Source organism: Melanotaenia boesemani, chromosome 22 (assembly GCF_017639745.1).
Source record: "Melanotaenia boesemani isolate fMelBoe1 chromosome 22, fMelBoe1.pri, whole genome shotgun sequence".
Classification (NCBI taxonomy): Eukaryota; Metazoa; Chordata; class Actinopteri; order Atheriniformes; family Melanotaeniidae; genus Melanotaenia; species Melanotaenia boesemani.
In genome coordinates this window covers 2,120,790-2,144,132 of record NC_055703.1, presented here as the reverse complement: position 1 = coordinate 2,144,132, position 23,343 = coordinate 2,120,790, and the positions used below count along the sequence as shown (strand labels likewise).

At 43.1% G+C, this 23,343-nt stretch overlaps 1 protein-coding gene across 1 annotated transcript in view; it reads left to right on the top strand.

Annotated features, from left to right (window-relative positions):
• Positions 1-19,605, top strand: part of ube2j1 (ubiquitin-conjugating enzyme E2, J1) — a 44,982-nt gene extending 25,377 nt beyond the window's left edge. The window contains exons 6-8 of the mRNA XM_041975919.1: positions 3,568-3,697; positions 13,429-13,542; positions 17,974-19,605. Of these exons, the coding sequence (XP_041831853.1) occupies positions 3,568-3,697; positions 13,429-13,542; positions 17,974-18,261 (532 nt within the window). The 3' untranslated portion in view covers positions 18,262-19,605. The remainder of the gene's footprint in view (positions 1-3,567; positions 3,698-13,428; positions 13,543-17,973) is intronic.
• Positions 19,606-23,343: the final 3,738 nt, after the last annotated feature.

Sequence of the window (23,343 nt, the reverse complement as noted above, 5' to 3'; positions counted from 1 at the left end):
CTGCACAGTATGTGTTGCATTCAATGTGCTGGATTGAGAATTGTAATGAGACTGTGGACTGGTGTGCATGGAGATAGTTAGCATTACATTTTTTTTTTAATCAGTCAACATGTCTGCTATTAATAACTGGCTTGTCACAGCACAGTGCTCGAGCTAGTCCTGGTTTTTTTAAATGGTCTGAATCATCATAATATGTAGTCCCCAGAGGCTACGTGAGCCAGCATGCCGCCCTTCATTTCACAGCACATTAGATGTGGAGCAGATCCACTTTTAGCCTGTCTTTTATTTGAAGATGAGATGAGGGTCCAGATCAGCAGGCTGTTTCATTAGCACATGAAGACCAGATAGATAGGAGGACGTGTTGCTGCATGGCCACTTTTCTCCTTTCCCCACTAAAGGCCCATTCATGCAGGACACAAACAACAGGCGGGTGGTTTCATCCATCTTCTGTGTCGGTTATGTTTTCAGGGAGCTTAGCTATCCGTCACTTGACGCAGAAGACGGAGCGATACCACCAGAAACCATGGGTGTAGTGTTGAGCAGAATAGCTGACGTGACCAGGGAAAGAAACAAAGCACAGAAGAAGAGGATCAGGAAAGGAACAAAAAGCATTATTTATGTTGTGCTTTACAAGCTAGTGAGATGCCCTCCACAATCACACTTGCCTCATTTCTTCTAGAACCCAACAAATCTGATGTCTCTTTCTCCCTGAACTGCTCTGAGTCAGCTGCCCTCCTTCCTTGCTGAGCCTAGACCCAAGGCCGGATTATCTAATGGCCACAGGCCCAGGGGCCCATGCCCACTTGGGGCCCACATGAGCAGTTTTAAGAAGAAAGGAGAAAAAAGACTTTAAGCTTTAGATATGGGAGTAGATAACCAATAAGAAGCATGTTTTGTAACCTTAACAGAATTATTTGATTGGTGGGGTGCGACTGTGGAAACCATGGTAACCTGCCCTGCCACCTATCCACCTTCTTTAATACTAGAACTACCAGCCTACGAAAATATTCAGGTGGCCGTGTTATCCGGGGGGAGGGGGGCTATTAACACCTCACCATCTGCCTGTTCTTATGTAAGTTCATGACATGAAGAATTTACACAATTTGCATTCGGCTTACTGAGCCAAGCAGAAGACGATCAGCTGATAGATGGCAGTGAAAAATGCTGTCTTATTAGGGCTGCCAACTCTCACGCATTTGAGTGACTTCTGGGATACATTACTCTTGGGCCGGTGTCCCGGTGAAACTTTCACATCCAGCCTAAAGGCGGCCAAGATAGCTTTTTATCAGAACAAGATCCGCAATGCTTCCAACACACGACATGTTCATGGTGTTTAACTCTCTTCTATCTCCACCACCTGCTCAGCCTCCCACTGTGCTGACTGCAGAAATGTTTGCTTCCTACTTCACTGAAAAGGTTGCTACCGGTCTTTCTGGACCTCAGTGCTGCGTTTGATACAGTCAACCACAATATATTGCTTAAATGACTGGAGAACTGGTTGGCCTCTCTGTCTGCTGGTCATTCCTCAGTTCTTATACTGCTGGACCTGTCTGCTGCCTTTGACACGGTCAACCATCATACTGTTCTCTACAGTCTCGGAGCTTGGCATCACAGGATCTGTCGTCTCGTGGTTTACGCCCTACCTCACAGGAAGATCCTTCAAAGTATCTTGGCAAGGGGGCGTGTCCAGATCACATGGACTGACAACAGGGGTGCCTCAGGGCTCGGTGCTTGGCCCTCTTCTCTTTTTACTATACATGCCCTGCTGATATCTCCCCATGGATGAAGGATCGCCACCTTCAGCTAAATCTGTCCAAGACTGAGCTTATTGTCTTTCCAGCCAATCCTTCCTTACCGCCACAGATAAGCGTGCAGCTTGAATCCCTCACGCTTGTGCCTACGTCTTCTACCAGGATTCTTGGTGTCATGGTAGACAGCCAGCTGACCTTTAAGGACCACGTTGCCTCGGCTGCTCGACCTTGCCGATTTGCTCTCTACAACATCAGGAGGATCAGACCCTACCTGACTAAACACACGGCCCAGCTCCTGGTCCAGGCTCTGGTCATTTCTCGCATTGACTACTGCAACTCCTTACTGGCTGGCCTGCCTGCATGCTCAGTTAAACCTCTGCAGATGATCCAGAACGCAGCAGCACGTCTGGTCTTCAACCAGCCCAAAAGAGCTCATGTCACTCCGCTGCTAATCGCTCTCCACTGGCTTCCAGTTGCAGTGCATCAGATTCAAACCTCTGCTTCTGGTTTACAAAACAATAACCCAAACGGCTCCGGTCTACCTCCACTCCTTAATCCAGAGCTACACCCCCTCTCCACAGTTAAGCTCTGCCAGTGAAAGACGCCTAGTGCTCCCACCACAAGGTGGCGCCACATCAGTAGCTAGACTCTTCTCCTCTGTGGTGGAACCATCTACCAAACTCCGTCCGATCTGCAGAGTCCTTATCCACTTTTAAAAGCAAGCTAAAGACTCAGTTGTTTAAGGAGCATTTCCACACTTAGCTTAACTCTTCTACTCAGAATGAGTTAGAAAGATTTGTCCAGCTCTTTGGTTCAACCAAGTACTGAAGAAGCTGCTGCACTTAAGGCCAAGATGATGTTGTGGGATGAAATCATGATCTTGTATTTAAACAAAATGACTTACAAAAACTACAAAAAAAACCAAAACAAAACAAAAAAAAATTATATGCACTGCCTTTAGTACTACATGACAGCACCTGGTCCAACTGGACTCAAAGCAGTCTGACTATCACTTAATGATAACGTTCATCTTGTTTGAATTCTTGATATTGTTGTTCTTACTCTCAAATGTAAGTCGTTTTGGATAGAAGCGTCTGCTAAATAACTGTAGAATAGAATAGAACAGAATGTACATTTTATGTACTCCCCAGAAGTGTAAGATCTATGTAATCCTGTTAATATAAATAATTACCCCAAGCAGAGTAGATTTGTAAGGAATTCCTGCCAGTGTATTTTAACACTTCTAAGTTGTAAGTGTACCCCTGAACAGATTAATTCTTCTTAGCAACATGTAATACTTAACTAGCTAAAACTGAGATGTTTGTAGGGGGAAAAGATATAGACAATAATATCCATGTCTTATTAATTTATTGGTAAAATGTTAACCATCAAACTCAAGCTCAAAGGACTGTAAAAAGCTGGCTTACCCCAAAGCTTAAAACATTTTTAGTTTGAGACAGCAGAAAAAAGAAATAAAGGCTTGTATTCCATAGTAATAGTAAAACATCTAACCATTTCCCTTTACAGTGAAAAATATGGAGAGAATATTTCAGACTTCACACATACACCATTAAAGCCATTTCCAACCTATAGCCTTTTACTACTTCTGAATGCTTTCTTTGCTCCATCTGTAACGTTCTTAATGTTTTATGTGAAGCACTTTGAATTGTCCTGTAAATGAAATGTGCTGTAGAAATAAACTAGCCCTGCCTTCTGTATTTTGACCGTGCATTTCATACACAGGATTTTACTGTGTGTGTAGCTGAAAGCAGCAGTGTGGATGTAAGCTCACCATATTGTTGCTATTGTTTGGCAGATCCCAGGACTTCTGCTGCGAAAGCTGTGGCTGTTCCATGCACTCAGCCCTCCTGGCTCTGGACCCCAACGGTAACCCAAGCGCTGAGGATGACAAGGCCAAAGAACTGGCTCAGCAAATCAACTTTAAGGTGCACACACCAGATGTCACATCAAGCATGTTTGGTTCGCATAAAGAACCAATGAGATTAATAGAGCTTAGTATTTTCTGATTACCCTGTCCTATGTCAGTACATTGTTGAAAATCTAGGTTCCTGATCCAAGAGCGAGAGCTCATGGGGGTTTCTGTCCCACTCACTTTCTATTTATTGTTTATAAATGCTTCCACATAAGCTAAACACAAAGTATTGCAGTGGTATTACTGTGTTTTCTGCAACATGCTGTAAATCCAGCCGTTTGCCAGGATTGTAACGTTAAAACTAAACAAACCTAAACTGATTGTCACTGCTTCCATTTGTGGTTGCCTGTTAACGTTTAATTTAGCCATTTGTCTGCCATCACTCCTTACATCCAACACAGTCAAATTACAAAACCAGTAAGACTGAAGCTGTGGTGGACTGGTGACCTGTCAAGGTGTACCTGCCTCTCACATGCTAATTGCTGGGACAGATCCCAACTTCCCAGCAACCCTGAATTAGAATAAGCTGTAAAGAAAATGGATGGATGGATGAGACTAAAGCACAAATACACAATTCGGACATGAAAATAACCTCCTCTTGACAAGGCCTATATTTTCTGCCTCTTGTCTGAAAAGAACCTCCCAAACTAAATTAAGTATATCGTCACAACTCCTTTATTCCTGGTCTCCACAGAAAGCTGAGACTTGAGAATACTAAAGAAGTGTCAGAATCAGTGTCCTAGTCCTAGGAATGAATAAAGTAGACCTAGGAATGTGTAAAGTAGCCCTAGAAATGAGTAACGTAGTCCTAAGGAAAGAGTAGTTATCCTAGGAATGATTTGATTTGATTTATTTGATTTTTTGTGATTTGCACATATATACATAAAATCATTAAGAGGAAAAAATAACAATACAAGAAACACGTTAAAAACACATGTTTAAAATGTGCAGGAAGAGTCAAGAAGCCCTAAGGGATTATTAGCAACTCTCCCCATAATATACTGATATTTGGCTAAATTTGACAAACCCCCCACACCTAGACCATCTACTCCAACACATACATAATACAGACACATGAGCATATGTTCTTCTCATCAAACAGTTATGTACCATACTACATTAAAACTCATCAAAAAAATACTTACAAGTCATATAAAAGTAACTAGAACACCTGTAGGGATGTTTTAAGCTTGGTCGTATTTAAAGAGGCACATGATTCTGTTAGATTTTTTTATGTCTTTCCTTTATTTAGTCCTACAGAAAGGAAAGCGGAAGTCATTCTTACTCCTTGTAAAAAGTGCATGATAGCAACAATTAGACTGAAAGTAACTTTGGAAAGAAGGAGGAAGAGAAAACCACTTTACACATAAGAACCCCTGTTTGGTACTTGTTGACCTCAGAAATTGGGAGAAGTTCCATTTGTTTAAATGACGGTTTAGTTGAGGCTAAATAAGAACTGGTGGCAATTCTTACAAAGGATTTCTGAACTCGATAGATTGTAGTAAGAAAGGTAAGTGCTGGCCCAAATTTTATTACAGTAAAAAAATGTAAGGGTAAATGAAAATGTAATATAAGTGGGCTGTTTTTCTTCTCATCACTGTAGACACTTCAAAACTTTCCTGATGAAACTTGTGCAGGTGCATTATGAATGATCTAGATTTTGGCCCTGTCTGCGTTGTAATTCTTGTTGTTATTTCTAAAAATAATGAAATTAGATTTCTTGACTGACTGATAACCTATTTAACTTTGCCTTGGCAATTTTTCTCAGACACAAAGAAGTTTGTGTCATCAGCAAATAAAATAGGTGACAATATACTTGAAGCGTTAGCAAGATCATTAATGTATATTAAAAACAAGGGTCCTAAAATGGACCCTTGTGGAACACCACGTTTTAGTTCAGCTGTGATGGGTTCCCATTAAACAAGTTGCTCTTCTGTTTAACTAATTAGCAACCCATTGTAAAACCTGTTTAACACCATAAAACATTTTCGATAACAAAATTTCATGATTCACCGTATCAAAAGCCTTTAATAAATCTAGAAAAATGCATATTCATTTTTCTCCAGAGCAGTAATTTTCTCTCTGAGGTGTAAGAGAGCCATATATGTAGAATATTTCCTCCTAAAGCCATATTGGTGTTCGAACAAGATATTGTTGTTATCGAGGTGTTTCATGATTCTATTGTATACTAGTTTTTCAAGAACTTTCGAAAGACAAGGAAGAACTGATAAAAGACGATAATTTGAGAATACGATGGATCATCAGATGTAAAGAGTGGAATAACCTCGGCAAGCTTGAGGGATGGTACCTGATTCTAGAGACGTGAAAAAATAAATATTAAGGGTTCGATAATTAAATGAGCTCCCTTTTTAACAGAGAGGCAGGAACTTCATGCTGGCCAGGAGAGGAGTTTTTAAGGCTCATAATAATATCCAGCACTTCCGAAGGCTTTACAGGTCCGGAAACATTTAGGGTGATGTTCTCATTACTTATGAAGTCATTGGGGGAACCAGAAACGTTGCCAGTATGTTTTGCAAGACATGGTCCCACGTTGAGAAAAAAATCATTGAATCTATTTGTGATTCGGGATGGGTCTGTTATCTTTACTTCGCCATCATGAAATTCAACTGGGGGTAGAAAAGAAGCATGTCTCATGTTAAGCAACTCTTTCCGAGTCCCATTTAAAGTTATTTGTAAAGCTGTTAAATCTCTATAATACTCCTGTTTAACATTTCTGATTGTATTTGTTCCTAAATGATTTGTAAGCGTAATTTAAAGGAGAAGGACTTTGTAGGTATTTTTATATAACGTATTTTCCTTTAGAACAGAAGTTGGGTAGTAAACCATGGTTTGTTAAATTTTGCTGAGGTTTTTTTAACTGTTATTTGTGAGAGGAAAACATTGGTCAAACACAGAATAGAACTTGTAATAAAAATGATCATAAGCTGTATTTGCATTTAATGCCCCATAGACTACGTCCCAAGATAACTTTGCCAACACCTCTCTAAAGTTGTTAATATTCCTGTCATCGAACCTTTGAAATAAAACCCTCTTTGAGTCAGATATACTTGATTTACTGTGTGAAACAGAAAATTGAAAGACAGGCATATGCTCTGATATGTCAGTGCAAAGAATACCGGATGTGATAACGTTAGAAAATGCATTGTTAAAAATATCATCTGTCAGCGTAGAGGACTTGCTAGTTGTCCTGGTGGGCTTGTTAGTTCGAGGATAAAAGTAGTTGGAAGACAGTATGTTTGTTTGGTCATTAATATGATGTTTGATTTCCTCATTTAGAAGATTAATATTTAAATCACCTAGTAAATAAGGTTTATTCTCCTTGTCAACATACTCTAATATATCTAATAGATGCTCTTCCGTTCTTATTCCAAGAAACAGTCTCTAAAAAACTGCTTCCCTGTTGCAGTCTTGAAGCCTAACGTCCAGATCAGTCCTTTGAATTCAAACCCGTTTTGGACAGAAAGAGAGCGACTCCACCACCTCTACATCTGTGTGTGGATGTTTAATCAGCAATTTCAAACATTTCAAAGTTTCACTTAATGCAGTAACTGAGAAGACGTGATTCAATGATGGGACATAATGATAGAAATTGTCATAACTTTTAGAGAGACTTCTTATATTCAGATGTAGAGTAGAAAAGATGTTGGACTCCTTGTATGTAGAAATAATGGAATTAAACTGATTTGAGTAAAATAATCACACAAAGACAGACAATGAGTCAACATTTGTAGATACATTATTTAAGGACAAAAATCAGGATTAAATGAATTTTTGTAGTCCTTTTTGTCCTTTTGAGGCTGTAAAAATGAACATCATTAGATTCGACATTCTCAGTGGTAAAATTATCTCAGGATCGTTCCCCCTTCAGCATGTGAACACACAGCTGGTTTAGACATGAAGTATAAGTCAAATGACTACATGATTTACAAAACCTTGGGTAAGATTTTATTCTACTCACTACGGATATTTTGCTGATCTGGTTGTAAGATGAGTTGGTCATGTTTCAGATAGGCCCATTCTCTCCTTGCTGTAAAGAGGTAGCCGAGGTAGAGGTCTGAGGTAGCAGTTCTTTTCCTTTCTGACGTACAGCATCTGTAAAATCTTCTATCATGTAAATGTTGGTACCTTTTAAGCTGTTTGCTTTTGAATAGATTGTCTATCTTTATACCTGCTTAGCTTAACTATCATAGATCTTTTGGCCTTTTGCCATCAGCATTGGTTAAAGGCCTTCCAATGCAATGTGCTCTTTCTATTTCTATGTTTTTGATCATTTTTTTTTACTTAAGATTTCTCTAAATTTCTTTTCAGTCAGACCAACTTTCTTCAGGTGATTCTGGGATACCATCAGTCACAATATTGTTACTTCTAGACTGATTTTCTAGATACTCAACTTTGTCCAACCAGCGTTTGTTATCAGCTAGAAGAGCCTCAGTGTTGGATTGAAGCTGTTTAATAGAACCAGTGGTCACAGAGTCAAGAGTGGCCTTCAACTCATCCACTTCCCTTTGAGAGTTTGCTAGGCTCCTTTTGACCTCCTGCATTTCTCTAAACAAGTCATCATGACACTTATTGTTTGAGTCATTAAAGATTATTACAAATCCCTCGATTCTGCTCTCTGTTTACATGACAGAGAGAAATTAAATCTTCCTCACTTTTCTTAGGTGGTATTTTAGTAGATTAAAACAGAAAACTATCTTACATAAAAGATGAGCTCAAGGTAGTCTTGGCCTGCTGATAGCCAAAATATCTTGAGGTAGCCTGAACCTGGTGGTAGCCTGTCAGTCTGTTGAGAGCCTGATAACTAGAAGGAGGTCAGGAGCAAAGCCTGGGCCTGATGGCTGCTGGTAGTTCCTAGGCCTGGTAGCTGCAAATATCTCCAGGGCCTGGTAGCTGCTAGTGGCTCCTGGGTTGGTTTCAGGCAGATCACAGACCTCCAGTCTTGGCAGTTTTGATTCTTTAAGAACTTCTCAAATCCAAATTGATAAAAATATTATCATATAAAAAGAGGATTACTAAGATACTTGCTGGATTGTAGAGAGCAAACTTTTTCAGACAGACAATGTATGAATGAGTAAAGTAATCCTAGAAATGAGTAAAGTAATGAGGAGGCCGTGGCAGGCAGGCTGGTCTGGATTTAAACCACCAATCTGGCTATGACTGGAAAGCCGAGCTGGTCTACGTACTGCTGCTGATTACTGATGAGGATCCTGGTTGCCAGGGAAACAGGCCACCACAACTGTCACACCAAAGCAGGAAAATGGATCACAACGGATGTTTTGTAATTTGTATCACTTTTGGGATGTGTTTTTAAAGTTTAATTAAATATGCATAATTGCATTTTCATTTAAGTTGGGTAAGTGATGCATGTTCAGTGTGACTACGTAGCCACATGTTAGCATAGCTGCTTCCCTGGAAACCAGCCCCTGGATATTAGCATTAATCAGCTAGTCAGAGACGCCCATCCTGGCTCCTCTTAACAGGTTTACTTTGAACAGCTACTGATAAAATAAGTTTTTGCTGTACCAGATAATACCCTCATTTTTAACATAATTTTTGGGACTTTGCCACATATAATCACACCTCTAACGTTGGTCGTGTCATTTCATGTTGTATCACTCTTACTCAGGATGGTCGGTACTCCTATTAAGTTTTGAAATGAGGGTCCTGAAACAGCAGTTCTTCACATGTCCTGTTCTGCCTGTGTGAAGCATGTAAATGTAGCGGATTGAACGGACAACACAGACTTAGCCTTCTCTTTCCTGCTCACCTGTTTCCTCTTCTTCAGCTTCATGTACATTTCAGATGTCATCCGTGGTGTTTCCTCTGATCAGAGACTTGAGCTAGTTGTACAACCACCCACAATGCAACTGCAGACTATGAGTCTTTCATAAAAACAAAGACGTCCAAATTTGTCAAATGTAAATGGTCAGTGTTAGAGTTAAATAAGCCAGACAAGTCATTTATTAAAAAGAATAAACAAGTAATGATTCTTGCTGCTGACTCAGTCATGGACCTCTCACATCAGAAAAACTTAAACTCAGCTCATAGTGAGCAGCATGAAGGCAGAGATGCTCCATTCTCGCCTCCCTCTCGGGAAAATGGCGGATCCATCCAAGCTGGCAGCCTCGGCTGGTACCAACTCTAAAAGAGAGAAAATCACATCAAAAGCCTTAACTTGCCAACATGCCCTCTCATATTAGCGACAACTCTGAGAATCTTTGGAATAGTTTCTTCATAATTACTTCAGTGGGAAGTGGTTGGAAGTGGCAGAATGTGCGGGACAGTCCCGGTACCAGGGTCCAGCAGGAGGGCAGACAACTGATCGCTGGGGGGACCGGGCCCATTTATCATGTTAGTTCAAATCCATTCAAGGCCAATTTATAGATTAATAATTCAGCATCTGACCCATATATTCATTGGAATGAAATTAGGAATACTTTAATTATCCCACAATGAAATTACAATGTTGTGGTAGAGTTTGTTTGTTTTAACAATGATAGTTAATTAATGAGAAGATGGAGACGATGACTTGTCACGGAGGGTGATGACTGCTGGAAGGAATGATCTGCAGAACCTTTCTGTCCTTCACTGGACGTAAAGAAACTTATGACTGAACGCTGCTGTTTCTACACTGTCTGTGTAGAAGATGAGAAGCATCAGCAAAAACCTTCAGCAGCTCCACATTTATCCCCAGAACAGAACCAGCTCCACATTTATCCCCAGAACAGAACCAGCTCCACATTTATCCCCAGAACAGAACCAGCTCCACATTTATCCCCAGAACAGAACCAGGTCCACATTTATCCCCAGAACAGAACCAGGTCCACATTTATCCCCAGAACAGAACCAGGTCCACATTTATCCCCAGAACGGAACCAGGTCCACATTTATCCCCAGAACGGAACCAGGTCCACATTTATCCCCAGAACGGAACCAGGACCACATTTATCCCCAGAACAGAACCAGCTCCACATTTATCCCCAGAACAGAACCAGCTCCACATTTATCCCCAGAACAGAACCAGCTCCACATTTATCCCCAGAACAGAACCAGCTCCACATTTATCCCCAGAACAGAACCAGGTCCACATTTATCCCCAGAACAGAACCAGGTCCACATTTATCCCCAGAACAGAACCAGGTCCACATTTATCCCCAGAACAGAACCAGGTCCACATTTATCCCCAGAACGGAACCAGGTCCACATTTATCCCCAGAACGGAACCAGGACCACATTTATCCCCAGAACAGAACCAGCTCCACATTTATCCCCAGAACAGAACCAGCTCCACATTTATCCCCAGAACAGAACCAGGTCCACATTTATCCCCAGAACGGAACCAGCTCCACATTTATCCCCAGAACAGAACCAGGACCACATTTATCCCCAGAACGGAACCAAGTCCACATTTATCCCCAGAACACAACCAGCTTCACATTTATCCCCAGAACACAACCAGGTCCACATTTTTCCCCAGAACAGAACCAGGACCACATTTATCCCCAGAACGGAACCAAGTCCACATTTATCCCCAGAACACAACCAGCACCACATTTATCCCCAGAACACAACCAGGTCCACATTTTTCCCCAGAACAAAACCAGCTCCACATTTATCCCCAGAACGGAACCAAGTCCACATTTATCCCCAGAACACAACCAGCTCCACATTTATCCCCAGAACACAACCAGTTCCACATTTTTCCCCAGAACAGAACCAAGTCCACATTTTTCCCCAGAACAGAACCAGGACCACATTTATCCCCAGAACAGAACCAAGTCCACATTTATCCCCAGAACACAACCAGCACCACATTTATCCCCAGAACACAACCAGGTCCACATTTTTCCCCAGAACAGAACCAGCTCCACATTTATCCCCAGAACGGAACCAAGTCCACATTTATCCCCAGAACACAACCAGCTCCACATTTATCCCCAGAACACAACCAGTTCCACATTTTTCCCCAGAACAGAACCAAGTCCACATTTTTCCCCAGAACACAACCAGGTCCACATTTATCCCCAGAACACAACCAGCTCCACATTTATCCCCAGAACGGAACCAAGTCCACATTTTTCCCCAGAACACAACCAGGTCCACATTTATCCCCAGAACACAACCAGGTCCACATTTATCCCCAGAACGGAACCAGGTCCACATTTATCCCCAGAACGGAACCAGGTCCACATTTATCCCCAGAACGGAACCAGGTCCACATTTATCCCCAGAACAGAACCAGGACCACATTTATCCCCAGAACACAACCAGCTCCACATTTATCCCCAGAACACAACCAGGTCCACATTTATCCCCAGAACGGAACCAAGTCCACATTTTTCCCCAGAACACAACCAGGACCACATTTATCCCCAGAACACAACCAGCTCCACATTTATCCCCAGAACAGAACCAGGTCCACATTTATCCCCAGAACGGAACCAAGTCCACATTTTTCCCCAGAACACAACCAGGACCACATTTATCCCCAGAACACAACGAGCTCCACATTTATCCCCAGAACACAACCAGGTCCACATTTATCCCCAGAACGGAACCAGGTCCACATTTATCCCCAGAACGGAACCAGGTCCACATTTATCCCCAGAACAGAACCAGGTCCACATTTATCCCCAGAACGGAACCAGGACCACATTTATCCCCAGAACGGAACCAAGTCCACATTTTTCCCCAGAACGGAACCAGGTCCACATTTATCCCCAGAACAGAACCAGGACCACATTTCACCCCAGAACAGAACCAGGTCCACATTTATCCCCAGAACACAACCAGGTCCACATTTTTCCCCAGAACACAACCAGGACCACATTTATCACATTTATTATGTTGAAATTTAATGCAATTATTCCATGAAAAAAAATTTAAAAAAATGTTAAAAACCTGCATATGTTATTATATGTATATTTAAAAACATTAATTAGCTCTTTAGCATGTTTAGCCATGTGTTAAGAGCCATTGTCCAAGATCCAGAGGGCCACTTTCTGCTCTGGAGCCGCAGGTTGAACATCCCTCACCTAGGCCATGAAGGCTCACATAAACAGATTATTTTACCATCACTGTTATAAACCAGTCAAGTCTGGTCTGCCATCATAGCTCACCACCCAGTTACAGTCGCTTTTCAGCTAGCTTGTGCTACCTCCTCCCCTAGCTAACATGTTATTTAACTGCTTCTTCACATTGAATGTTAGTTAGCCGTGCTAGTTCTGAGCTTCTTCAGTGGTCAGACAGTGGTTCCTTTCAGGAATATACGAAATTCTAATCTCACTTTTGTGAGACTGGTGAGGCCCTGCAGAACTGCTGTCACAGCATAACCATCTGATTGTGGTTGTGAGGACAGCTGAGTAAGACACAACCTGCTTTTATTGATGGAAGTTTACTATTACCCCGTACAGTTGGGGGGAGAATTGTCAGCTCATTGTCCAGTCCGAAATATGTAACACCCTAACCCAGGGATGTCCAACTCCGGTCCTCAAGGGCCGGTGTCCAGCAGGTTTTGGATGAGTAGAGCCATTTGATTTGAATCAGGAGTGTTGGATCAGGGAAACCTCTAAAACCTGCAGGATTGGGGCCCCGAGGACCAGAGTTGGACAGCTCTACAATAAAAAGTGCAGTTACAGAAAGGTATACGTCCAGTTCATACTGTCCATTTCTGTAACAGGAGCTAATGAGTACATGACTGCAGTTTCCTGTCTGTCCCTGCAGGCAGAGTCCAGCTCCCCCAGACAGGCAAGTGCAAGTGAAGTTGCTGAGAGTGAGCCTTCAACATTCACCCAGGAAAACGCCTCCGTCTCTGCTGAAAGACCCCAGACTGAGCAGGTGGGTGCCACACAGGGTGTCGGCTAACATCACGTAGCCTCCAGCTTCTCCCTGCCGTTGAAAGTCAGCACATTTACAGACTGATAGAAAAGGATCAGTTATTGCTAGTTCCACTTTAAAATGAACATTTATTTCTAACCACAAACTATGAAAACCAAGCTCTCAAATCAAACTGAAGCCTGTTCCCTGTTGACCCGGTGCTGGCAGATCTACCGGCAAGCAAACAATCAGCAAAAAACTTCATTGTGCCAAGAAAAATTGGCAGTATGGGTCCAAAGAAGACTGCCATGGCCGAGAAAGTCGACAATATTAGAAACCACTTGACTTCATAACGGAGGAAGTGTCTGCTGTGTGGCTGCTGAACATACTGGATCTGGAGCTGAAGGCTCTGCAGCTGCTGAATGCCAACAAGGATAAACCCACCACGTATCTGGAAAGCAGACTGGTGGACCAGCAGACTCTGCAGAGTCTAACCAGTTGAAAAAGCTGTTAAACATGTTGGCTCTCTCTTTGCCCTCTTCTGCTGTACAGCTGGTGGTCTGGTTACAGCCTGTGATGGCCTTCAGGCCATACCACACGTCCCCCATATTGCTCTGCTGGAGCTTCTCCTCCAGCGTCCTCCTGTACAGCTCCTTCGCCTCCTTCATTGTGTGTCGGAGCTCCCTCTGGCTGCTCCTCCTGGCCTCCATGTCCCTGTTAACAAAGGCCCTCTTTTTCCTGTTCAGAACAGCCTTCACTTCGCTAGTGATCCAGGGTTTATTATTAGTGGACTGTCCACCACCGTGTCCATGCAGAGGTTTGTAGTCAGTTACACACTCGGTTCCAGCACTGATGTCCTCGTCCTCATATAAGAGCTCTACACAGTAAAGGTCTATACACCCATCACTGCATACATTCTGGTCATTTACTGCCTCCGGGTGGCAGGATAGATGAGTTTGTCTCTGAAATGGACATGATTCTCTCTGACATCCCTGATGATGACACACCACTAATCATCATGGGAGACATGAACATTCACATTGACAAACCACAGCAACTGACTTTCTGTCTCTTATCTATTCTTTCAATCTCAAACTGGTACAGACTCCTCCAACACACAAAGCTGGTAATACTCTTGACTTGGTACTGACCAGAAACTGCTCCACAGCCAACCTGTCCGTCACCCCGCTGCATCTCTCAGACCCCTTCCTGGTTAAATTCTCTGTCTTCCTTCCTCATTTCATTCAAGCGGCTCCAAAAATGGCGTCCTACCGCAGAAACCTGAGATCCCTCAGACCTACACAGCTGTCTGATGAGGTTTACTCTACCCTCCCTTCCCACTCAGACTTCTCCTTACTGTCTGTTAATGAGGCTACAGAAACACTCTGCTCCTCTCTCGTCTCCTCTCTGGACAAACTTTGTCCTCTGGTGTCAAAATCAGCCAGACAAAATCCTCCCAGTCCATGGCTCACAGAGGTTCTTAGGGATCACAGAGCCGGACTCAGGGCTGCAGAAAGAAAGTGGCGCAAATCAAACGAACACACTGACTTGTCTGAGTACCAGCAAAAACTTGAAACTTTCACATCCAGCCTAAAGGCGGCCAAGAAAACCTTTTATCAGAACAAGATCCGCAATGCTTCCAACACACGACATGTTCATGGTGTTTAACTCTCTTCTATCTCCACCACCTGCTCAGCCTCCCACTGTGCTGACTGCAGAAATGTTTGCTTCCTACTTCACTGAAAAGGTTGCTACCAGTCTTTCTGAACCTCAGTGCTGCGTTTGATACAGTCAACCACAATATATTGCTTAAATGACTGGAGAACTGGTTGGCCTCTCTGTCTGCTGGTCATTCCTCAGTTCTTATACTGCTGGACCTGTCTGCTGCCTTTGACATGGTCAACCATCATACTGTTCTCTACAGTCTCGGAGCTTGGCATCACAGGATCTGTCCTCTCGTGGTTTACGCGCTACCTCACAGGAAGATCCTTCAAAGTATCTTGGCGAGGAGGCGTGTCCAGATCACATGGACTGACAACAGGGGTGCCTCAGGGCTCGGTGCTTGGCCCTCTTCTCTTTTTACTATACATGCCCTGCTGATATCTCCGCATGGATGAAGGATCGCCACCTTCAGCTAAATCTGTCCAAGAACGAGCTTATTGTCTTTCCAGCCAATCCTTCCTTACCGCCACAGATAAGCGTGCAGCTTGAATCCATCACGCTTGTGCCTACGTCTTCTACCAGGAATCTTGGTGTCATGGTAGACAACCAGCTGACCTTTAAGGACCATGTTGCCTCGGTTGCTCGACCTTGCCGATTTGCTCTCTACAACATCAGGAGGATCAGACCCTACCTGACTGAACACACGGCCCAGCTCCTGGTCCAGGCTCTGGTCATTTCACGCATTGACTACTGCAACTCCTTACTGGCTGGCCTGCCTGCATGCTCAGTTAAACCTCTGCAGATGATCCAGAACGCAGCAGCACGTCTGGTCTTCAACCAGCCCAAAAGAGCTCATGTCACTCCGCTGCTAATCGCTCTCCACTGGCTTCCAGTTGCAGTGCATCAGATTCAAACCTCTGCTTCTGGTTTACAAAACAATAACCCAAACGGCTCCGGTCTACCTCCACTACTTAATCCAGAGCTACACTCCCTCTCCACAGTTACACTCTGCCAGTGAAAGACGCCTAGTGCTCCCACCACAAGGTGGAGCCACATCAGTAGCTAGACTCTTCTCCTCTGTAGTCCCCCGGTGGTGGAACCATCTACTAGACTCCGTCCGATCTGCAGAATCCTTATCCACTTTTAAAAGCAAGCTAAAGACTCAGTTGTTTAAGGAGCATTTCCACACTTAGCTTAACTCTTCTACTCAGAATGAGGTAGAAAGATTTGTCCAGCTCTTTGGTTCAACCAAGTACTGAAGAAGCTGCTGCACTTAAGGCCAAGATGATGTTGTGGGATGAAATCATGATCCCAAAAAGTTATGCACTGCCTCTAGACCTACATGACCTGGGTCCAACTGGACTCCAGCAGTCTGACTACCACTTAATGATGACGTCCCATCTTATTTGAATTCTTGATTTTGTTGTTCTTACTCTCAAATGTAAGTCGCTTTGGATAAAAGAGTCTGCTAAATGACTGTAGAATAGAATAGAATAGCTCAGCAGAACGTTCCAGTCAGTAGCTTCAGAGCAGCCTCTAAGAGCTGCCTCAGCTTCAGGAGATCACATCCTAAAGCATCTGGTGTTGGGAGGCTGCCTTTTCACCAGAAGTGAGTACTGAGGCTGCAGGCACACTAGGTGAGATCAGAATTGCCAAGCAGGGGGGGCTGTGCATGCTTCCCTTACATTTACATACAGAAGAGCAACAGTCCGGTTCTTCCTCAATGGGCAGTTCACAAACTGATGGAAAGCAGAGAGTCTTAGTTAAAATCCCTTGAAATGACAATAAAGGTCCTGGGTTGTGATCGTGTGTGTCAACTCTCTACGGAGATACGGCTAATAGTTCAAGATCATGGTCACTTTCACCGTTACATGACCAGGGGTGGACCATTTGCTGTTGACATACAGTATAAGACCCCCACTCTCACAGCAGTGAAACCCGGTAGCTCCACGTTAGCATCCGGTGTGTGGCTGGTTAGCCACGTCTCAGTCAGGACACACAAGCTGCTCTCTCTTTAGCTCTTCTCAGTCTTAATCGGTGCTACTGTTAGTCTAACTTATTTACCAACAAGTTGACGTTCCCCATCGGTACAGAGTGAATTGAGGATTGCCTGATGTTGTGTGGTACCCAAGCTTTTAGCTTAACACCATCCCGGCAACCCAGTACTTCCACGTGAACTCTACTGGGACAGTGTGATGAAACCGACGTGCTTTGTCCCTGAGAGCCAGCAGAGCAGGGTAGCAGCGTGCGATTCCATGGGAAAAAAGGATGAAGCATATAGAAACAGATGTTGGCAAGAATCAAACAAAAACAGAATAAAAGCTAACGGTGCTGCTGAGAAGGCTGCCTGCTCCCTTCTGGTGCCGGAAGTGAAGGATCATAACACGAGTCTGGAGCAGTTTTAATTGATTTTGAATAAACAACTTTATTGTTTTGTACAAGCTATAATAGTAAATATGTGAAAACGTTTGGTTTAGTAGGAAAAACTGGTTTGACCTAATGAGGTCATTTCGGCCGACTTTCAGTCAAATCAGTCAGTAAAAATTTGGCCCCAGACCACATTTAATGTATAAATAAACGCTCATCGATCCATCACATTTTACCCCACAGAGCCGTTCCTGAGGCACTGCTGATGATGGGAGAGTTAGACCTCGGAGAGATCTGCTGGAGCTTTATCAAAAAACAGATGCTGTTAGTAAATGGTTTCTCTCGAAGAACCTGAACGCACCACAGTCCTCTGGATGATCATTAAGGGAATCGGAGTAGATAATGATTTCTTTTCTCTCACAGTCAGAGTCATCTCCAGCGGCAGAAGTAGAGGGACCCCAGACCCCCACCGACACCAGCTCCGGCCGGCCCATGAGCCCCCGGCAACGGCGTGCCCAGCAGCAGGGCCTGAGGGACGGCAGAGAGTCGGCCTCTAGCAGAGCTTCCTTTGCCCCGGCTCCTCCACAGCATGCAGTCGAAAGCCACGCCGGTTCTGTCGTCCTCATCGTGCTGCTCACTCTGGCTTTGGCTGCACTTATCTTCCGCAGGATCTACCTGGCAAACGAGTACAAGTTTAACTATGATTTGTGATGCCCCCCCCCCAGGCTGAAGCAGAGCTGAGGCATAGCTAACACTGACTGTCTGCCCTCCCTACTCAGCAGCAGAGGGTTTGGCCGCTGGTAGGAGGGGAGGCGCTCCACTCACCACAAAATCTCCAGGGTGTCTTTCAGTCCATGTGAATTTTACTCCCCAGAGCTTCATGTGTTTTCCAGAAGAGGAGACTTTGTTGTTTGTGATGAGTTCAGCAGCCACCACACGCCCCCCTTCTGTAACTGTCTATCTTAGGGCTGTACACTTAATTAAATCTGAATTAATGGGGGATTTTTCTCTGAATAATTTTTTACTGATGAAATTCTCTACATGAGCTGAAATGTGTTCCTGTGTTTCAAATTCCCAGCAGGCCGGCTCAGTGGGCAGGGATCAGTTTTAGTGGTTGACCCAACCAGCAGAAAGGTCAACGGAAGTCATTGTGTCACAAAAACCAGAACCTGACGCGTAGGCCTGGCTACAGCTTTTAAATCGGAAGCAGCAGGTTTATCATCACGTTTCTGCTGCAGCAGAAGCTTCCCTGCTCTCTTCAGGGATACTAGCAGCACAACAGGTTCAAAACTTCAGGATCAGGCCGTCCAGTAGCTGGTGTCTGATCGGTTTGGTGATGGTATGCAGGATGGTTTTGTTGGGTCTCAACTCTACTAAATATGTTAATGGTTGTCTCTGCAGTCTCAAGCCTACTTTAGCTGCCCACAACAAACTCTACTCATTGTAAGAAAAAGAAGTACCACGTTTTTAAAAATAAGACTCAAACCTAACCCTTTTTCACAAGAGCCTTCTGTACAGGAAGCAGTGTGAGATCCTGCAGTCCAGCAGATGTTAGCAGCCACCCGGAAGCAGAAATGCTAACACGTAGCATAGCAACATGACGGGAGAAACTCTGCTACAAGCATCGGCATCCAGACCAAACACAGTTTAAACCCCAGCAGTTCTATGGGAACGTAAAGAAACATGAGAACATCTCTGTCCACTTTAGAGCTTCTGATCATTTCTCCACACAAATAAGGACTCACATGAAAGCAGCGACTCTGCTGTTACAAAGATGACTGCCTCATCAGCAGCCAAAGGGTAGCAAAGAAAAACAGTAGTTTAACAATATAGTTCAACCCCTAAAATAGTTTAGGTGCACAATACAAGTTCATGAAATATTAACCTTAAATCTTTAAAAAACCTTACACAAAACCACATCAAAGTGTTTTTAGCTCAGTTTTCTTAGGTCTGATTAGTTTTTAAATCTGTTTCCTTTCAGATTTAATGGGTTAGGATGATATACATATGATGGTTTGTAGTGTCTCATTAAAGTCGTTCTATTTACAGTTTAAAGATGGTGTCTGGTTTCTTTCTTTTTTTTGATGGATTCAGAAAAATACGCCATAGATCCATTTACAAGCTGTCTGAGTGACAGAAACACAGCTAAACCAACAAACTGGAGAAGGTCAGGCAGGCCTTTAATGAACCGACAGGAACCATGACTGACCCCTCTGGTTTCCAAACGGCTTGGGATGCATGTAAATACAAACAGATCATTTTAACTTGTATCCAGTTCAGACTCGATGCTTCGCTTCGGCTTCTTGTGCGTTTAAAGCCTTATGGGATGTGAGTATTGCAGCATTTTCAATGCAGATTTTTCTCCTGTAGATGAAGACGATGCTGGATTATCCGTCGTTAGGGGGCTGATCACTGACAAAATCCAGTTGAAAAAAATAATTTATTAATCATTAAATTTTTTTCTAATTCAAAAACAACGTGTAAATAAATGCTGCAAAAAACGTTTTAAATCAGTAAAAAAAATCTTGGATAAAATTATTGTTCCTGTTGACTTTTGATGGTCTAAATGTTGCTTTGACTTCACGTTTGAGCCGATCTTCTTGCTTCCCCTCGGTTCTCCAGACGTGTCAACAGTAATGTACAATCTAAATCTGATCCATTCTTCTTTTTCTTCTGTTGTGAATGAAGCAGCAGGACCGGGAGCTTGGAGCTGGAACCACCAGGCACTGTTTACTGGTCATTTTAGGGGATGTTTGAACCAGTAAACAGGTCTGACAAAGCTGTGCTGCAGGTTTTCTTTCTTCTTACAGACATTTTAATCCTGTTCTTCTGCATCTTTCCTCCCCCTCGTCCTCTCCTCTGCTGTTCATGTCCCTGTGCTTGAATCCCGTTTGGATGAAGCTTTCTTTTTATTTTCCTCCTGCTTGTAGAAACAGACTCAAACAGTCTGATGTTTAACCTCTTTGAGATGCTTTGAGTTGGGGTTTATCAGTCTGATGAAACCAGTTCATTAAATTCATGCTTTGTGCAGCAGCTTCTGGTTTTCTTATTTCACATAAATTACACACAGAATGTTTTTAGTTTCTTTTTAATAAATATCCACAGTCTACATCTTTGTCTTCAGTCATTGTGACGTGGCTCTCATATGCGGAAATAATTCATGTGTTTTCAGTGGTTAAGTAACAATAAATACATATTAAATTGTATATCAATAAATTCGTAATATAAATATCTTCAATAAGTTTGGACTTAGACATATTCTGTAAATGTGAATTATTTCTGTTAATTAATCAGAAGCAGACATTAACAGAATTACTGGTTTCTTTTACAGCATGTGGGCACGCGTGCTGCAGACTAAACGTCACTACGATGCAGCAACGTCAGTCGGCTTCATGTACTTCATGAAAACCAGAAACCCCAGAGGAAACTCACCAGCTGGACAGAATGAAGACAAAACACGACTTGAGCAGAAACGACGCAGGAAAAACTAAATTCAGTTTATTTAGGCTGCAACAATGTACAGAGAAACTAAGCAGGTTGGATGCAAACATCCATTTTTAATGAAACTCCATTTAAATTCCAACGCCATATAATTTATAAAGTAAAAGAAACCAGCAGATTAATTGGATTAATGATGGAGACCATGTGTAGGTGTCAATCATCCCGGTCATCACAACCCCTGAACAAGTTAGTCAACTGGAGTCAATAAAAAGTTCAGATTCTCGTTTTCAAGGCAGGACGGGCTTCGTGTCGTCCACCACTCAGCAAGTGAAGGTAAAGGACAGCAGCTAAAACACCAGGGAGGAAAAAGCCTGGCTACAAAAGCAACTACATGTTCATACCGGAGGAGGACGAGAGCAAAGCTCATGTCAGTGTCGGCCATAAAATTCCACTTTCAGCTCTGTTCGTCTTTTAGTTCATACAGTAAGAACAGGAGGAAAACTTCCTGCACACCATCCATGTACAGCATCTGAAGTAGGAAGCTAGTTAGCCCCTATGGTTGTTACTGGAAACCTTACTTGTACATGAGAGAGAATCTGATTCGACTCAGTGATCCATTTTTATTGGATAACAACGTTTAATCTGTTGACTTACAAGAGAGGGAACTAGATGTTCCTTTTTATACACAAATAAGCTCAGTAATATGTTCTCAATAAGAAACGTTAATTTTACTTGTTGAGAGAAGATGGAAGAAGCTGGTTCTGGATCCTGTTCACATCTGGCTTCTCTGCATGATGTAGCTTTAACCTGCATTTGTGGGTTTCAGGGTGAACTGTGTTCACAGACCGTAGTTTCTGGAAGTCTTCCTGAGTCCATGCAGTGGTTTCCAGTAGAGAATCATGTCTGCTTTTAAAGCAGAAGATCACCAGCATCCAGCCTTGTCCCATGCACACAGAGATTCCTCCTGATTCTCTGAATCTTCTGATGATATTCTACACTGTAGATGGAGGATCTTCAAAGTCTGAGGAACATTTTTCTGAAATTGTTCCAGTTTTAGATCCAGTTTGTCTCAGATTGGTGAAGCTCTGTCCATCTTTCCATCTGAGAGACTCTGCCTCTCTGAAATGCTCCTTTTATACCAGTCATGTTACTGACCTGTTACCAGGTAACCTAGTTAGTTGTCCAATGCTCCTCCAGTTGTTTCTGGTTTGTACCAGGACGCTGGATAAAGTGAAGGATCCGTTGTTTTTACATGATGGACAGATTTAATATGATCTAACGCGGCTGACATGCGCAGTGAGTCTAGCTCAGAAGAAGGTTCTTTTTATTTTGAACGTTTTGACCGTGGAAATCATTAATAATCCTGAACTCTAACAAACACATATTGGCCATTTTTCACATTTCCCTGAAACTCGGTACATCATGTGGCCCAACACCTGGTTCCAGCATGCTACGGCGTCCACCATGAGACCATCAGGATGAGCGCAGCCACGCTGTTTCCTGCTGATCCCATCAGGAAAAGGTTTAAACGCCCCTCTCCTCTGGAGTGAAAATTCTTTCCGATTGAGGCAGATGGGATCAGCTGACATGCATTGTTATTCTGACTGGACGTTTGATCGGATTAAAAGTGCTCCATGTGAACAAAGCTGCTGTCTGACCAAAAGGACAATAAAAGAGGCCACTTGGATTTCACTAAGCTAACAGGTGCAAACCTCTTATTGGATAATTCCTGCAGGGTGATCATCTTCCAGCTGCAACAACTTATTTAACCCCAACTGATGCAATGAACAGCTTCTTGTGTATTAAGCATGTGGAAAGACATCAGTGGTTGTGGAAAAGATGCTAGTTTGTTCCAGAAGGGTTGGCTCATCAAGCAGAGAAAACATCTGAGGAGAAGCTAAAACTAAAACTGGGTCTAGAACTGTCCAACCATCATTAAAACTGGAAGGATGGTGGGAACCATCGTCTTCCAGGAAGAAACGTGGTCAGAAAAACATCCTGAATGATGGTGATCGGTGATTTAACGTATGAAAAACAGCAGTAGAACTCAGGACCATGTTTAATAGTGAAAGTTAGAACATTTCCACATGAACAATGTGAAGGAACTCAAGGGACTGAACAGCTGTGGAGCCAGAAGAAAACCACTAACCAGTGAGGCTAACTGGAGAAAAAGTCTTCAGGTTGCTTGGGAGCATAAAGACTGGACTCTGGAGCCATGAAAGAAGGTCATGTGGTCTGATGAGTCCAGATCTACCCTGGTCCAGATTGATGGAGCATCAGGGGAAGAAGAGAGGAGGATTAAGGGATGCAGCCGTCATATCTAGTGCTACTGTACAAGCCTGAGGGGGCAGT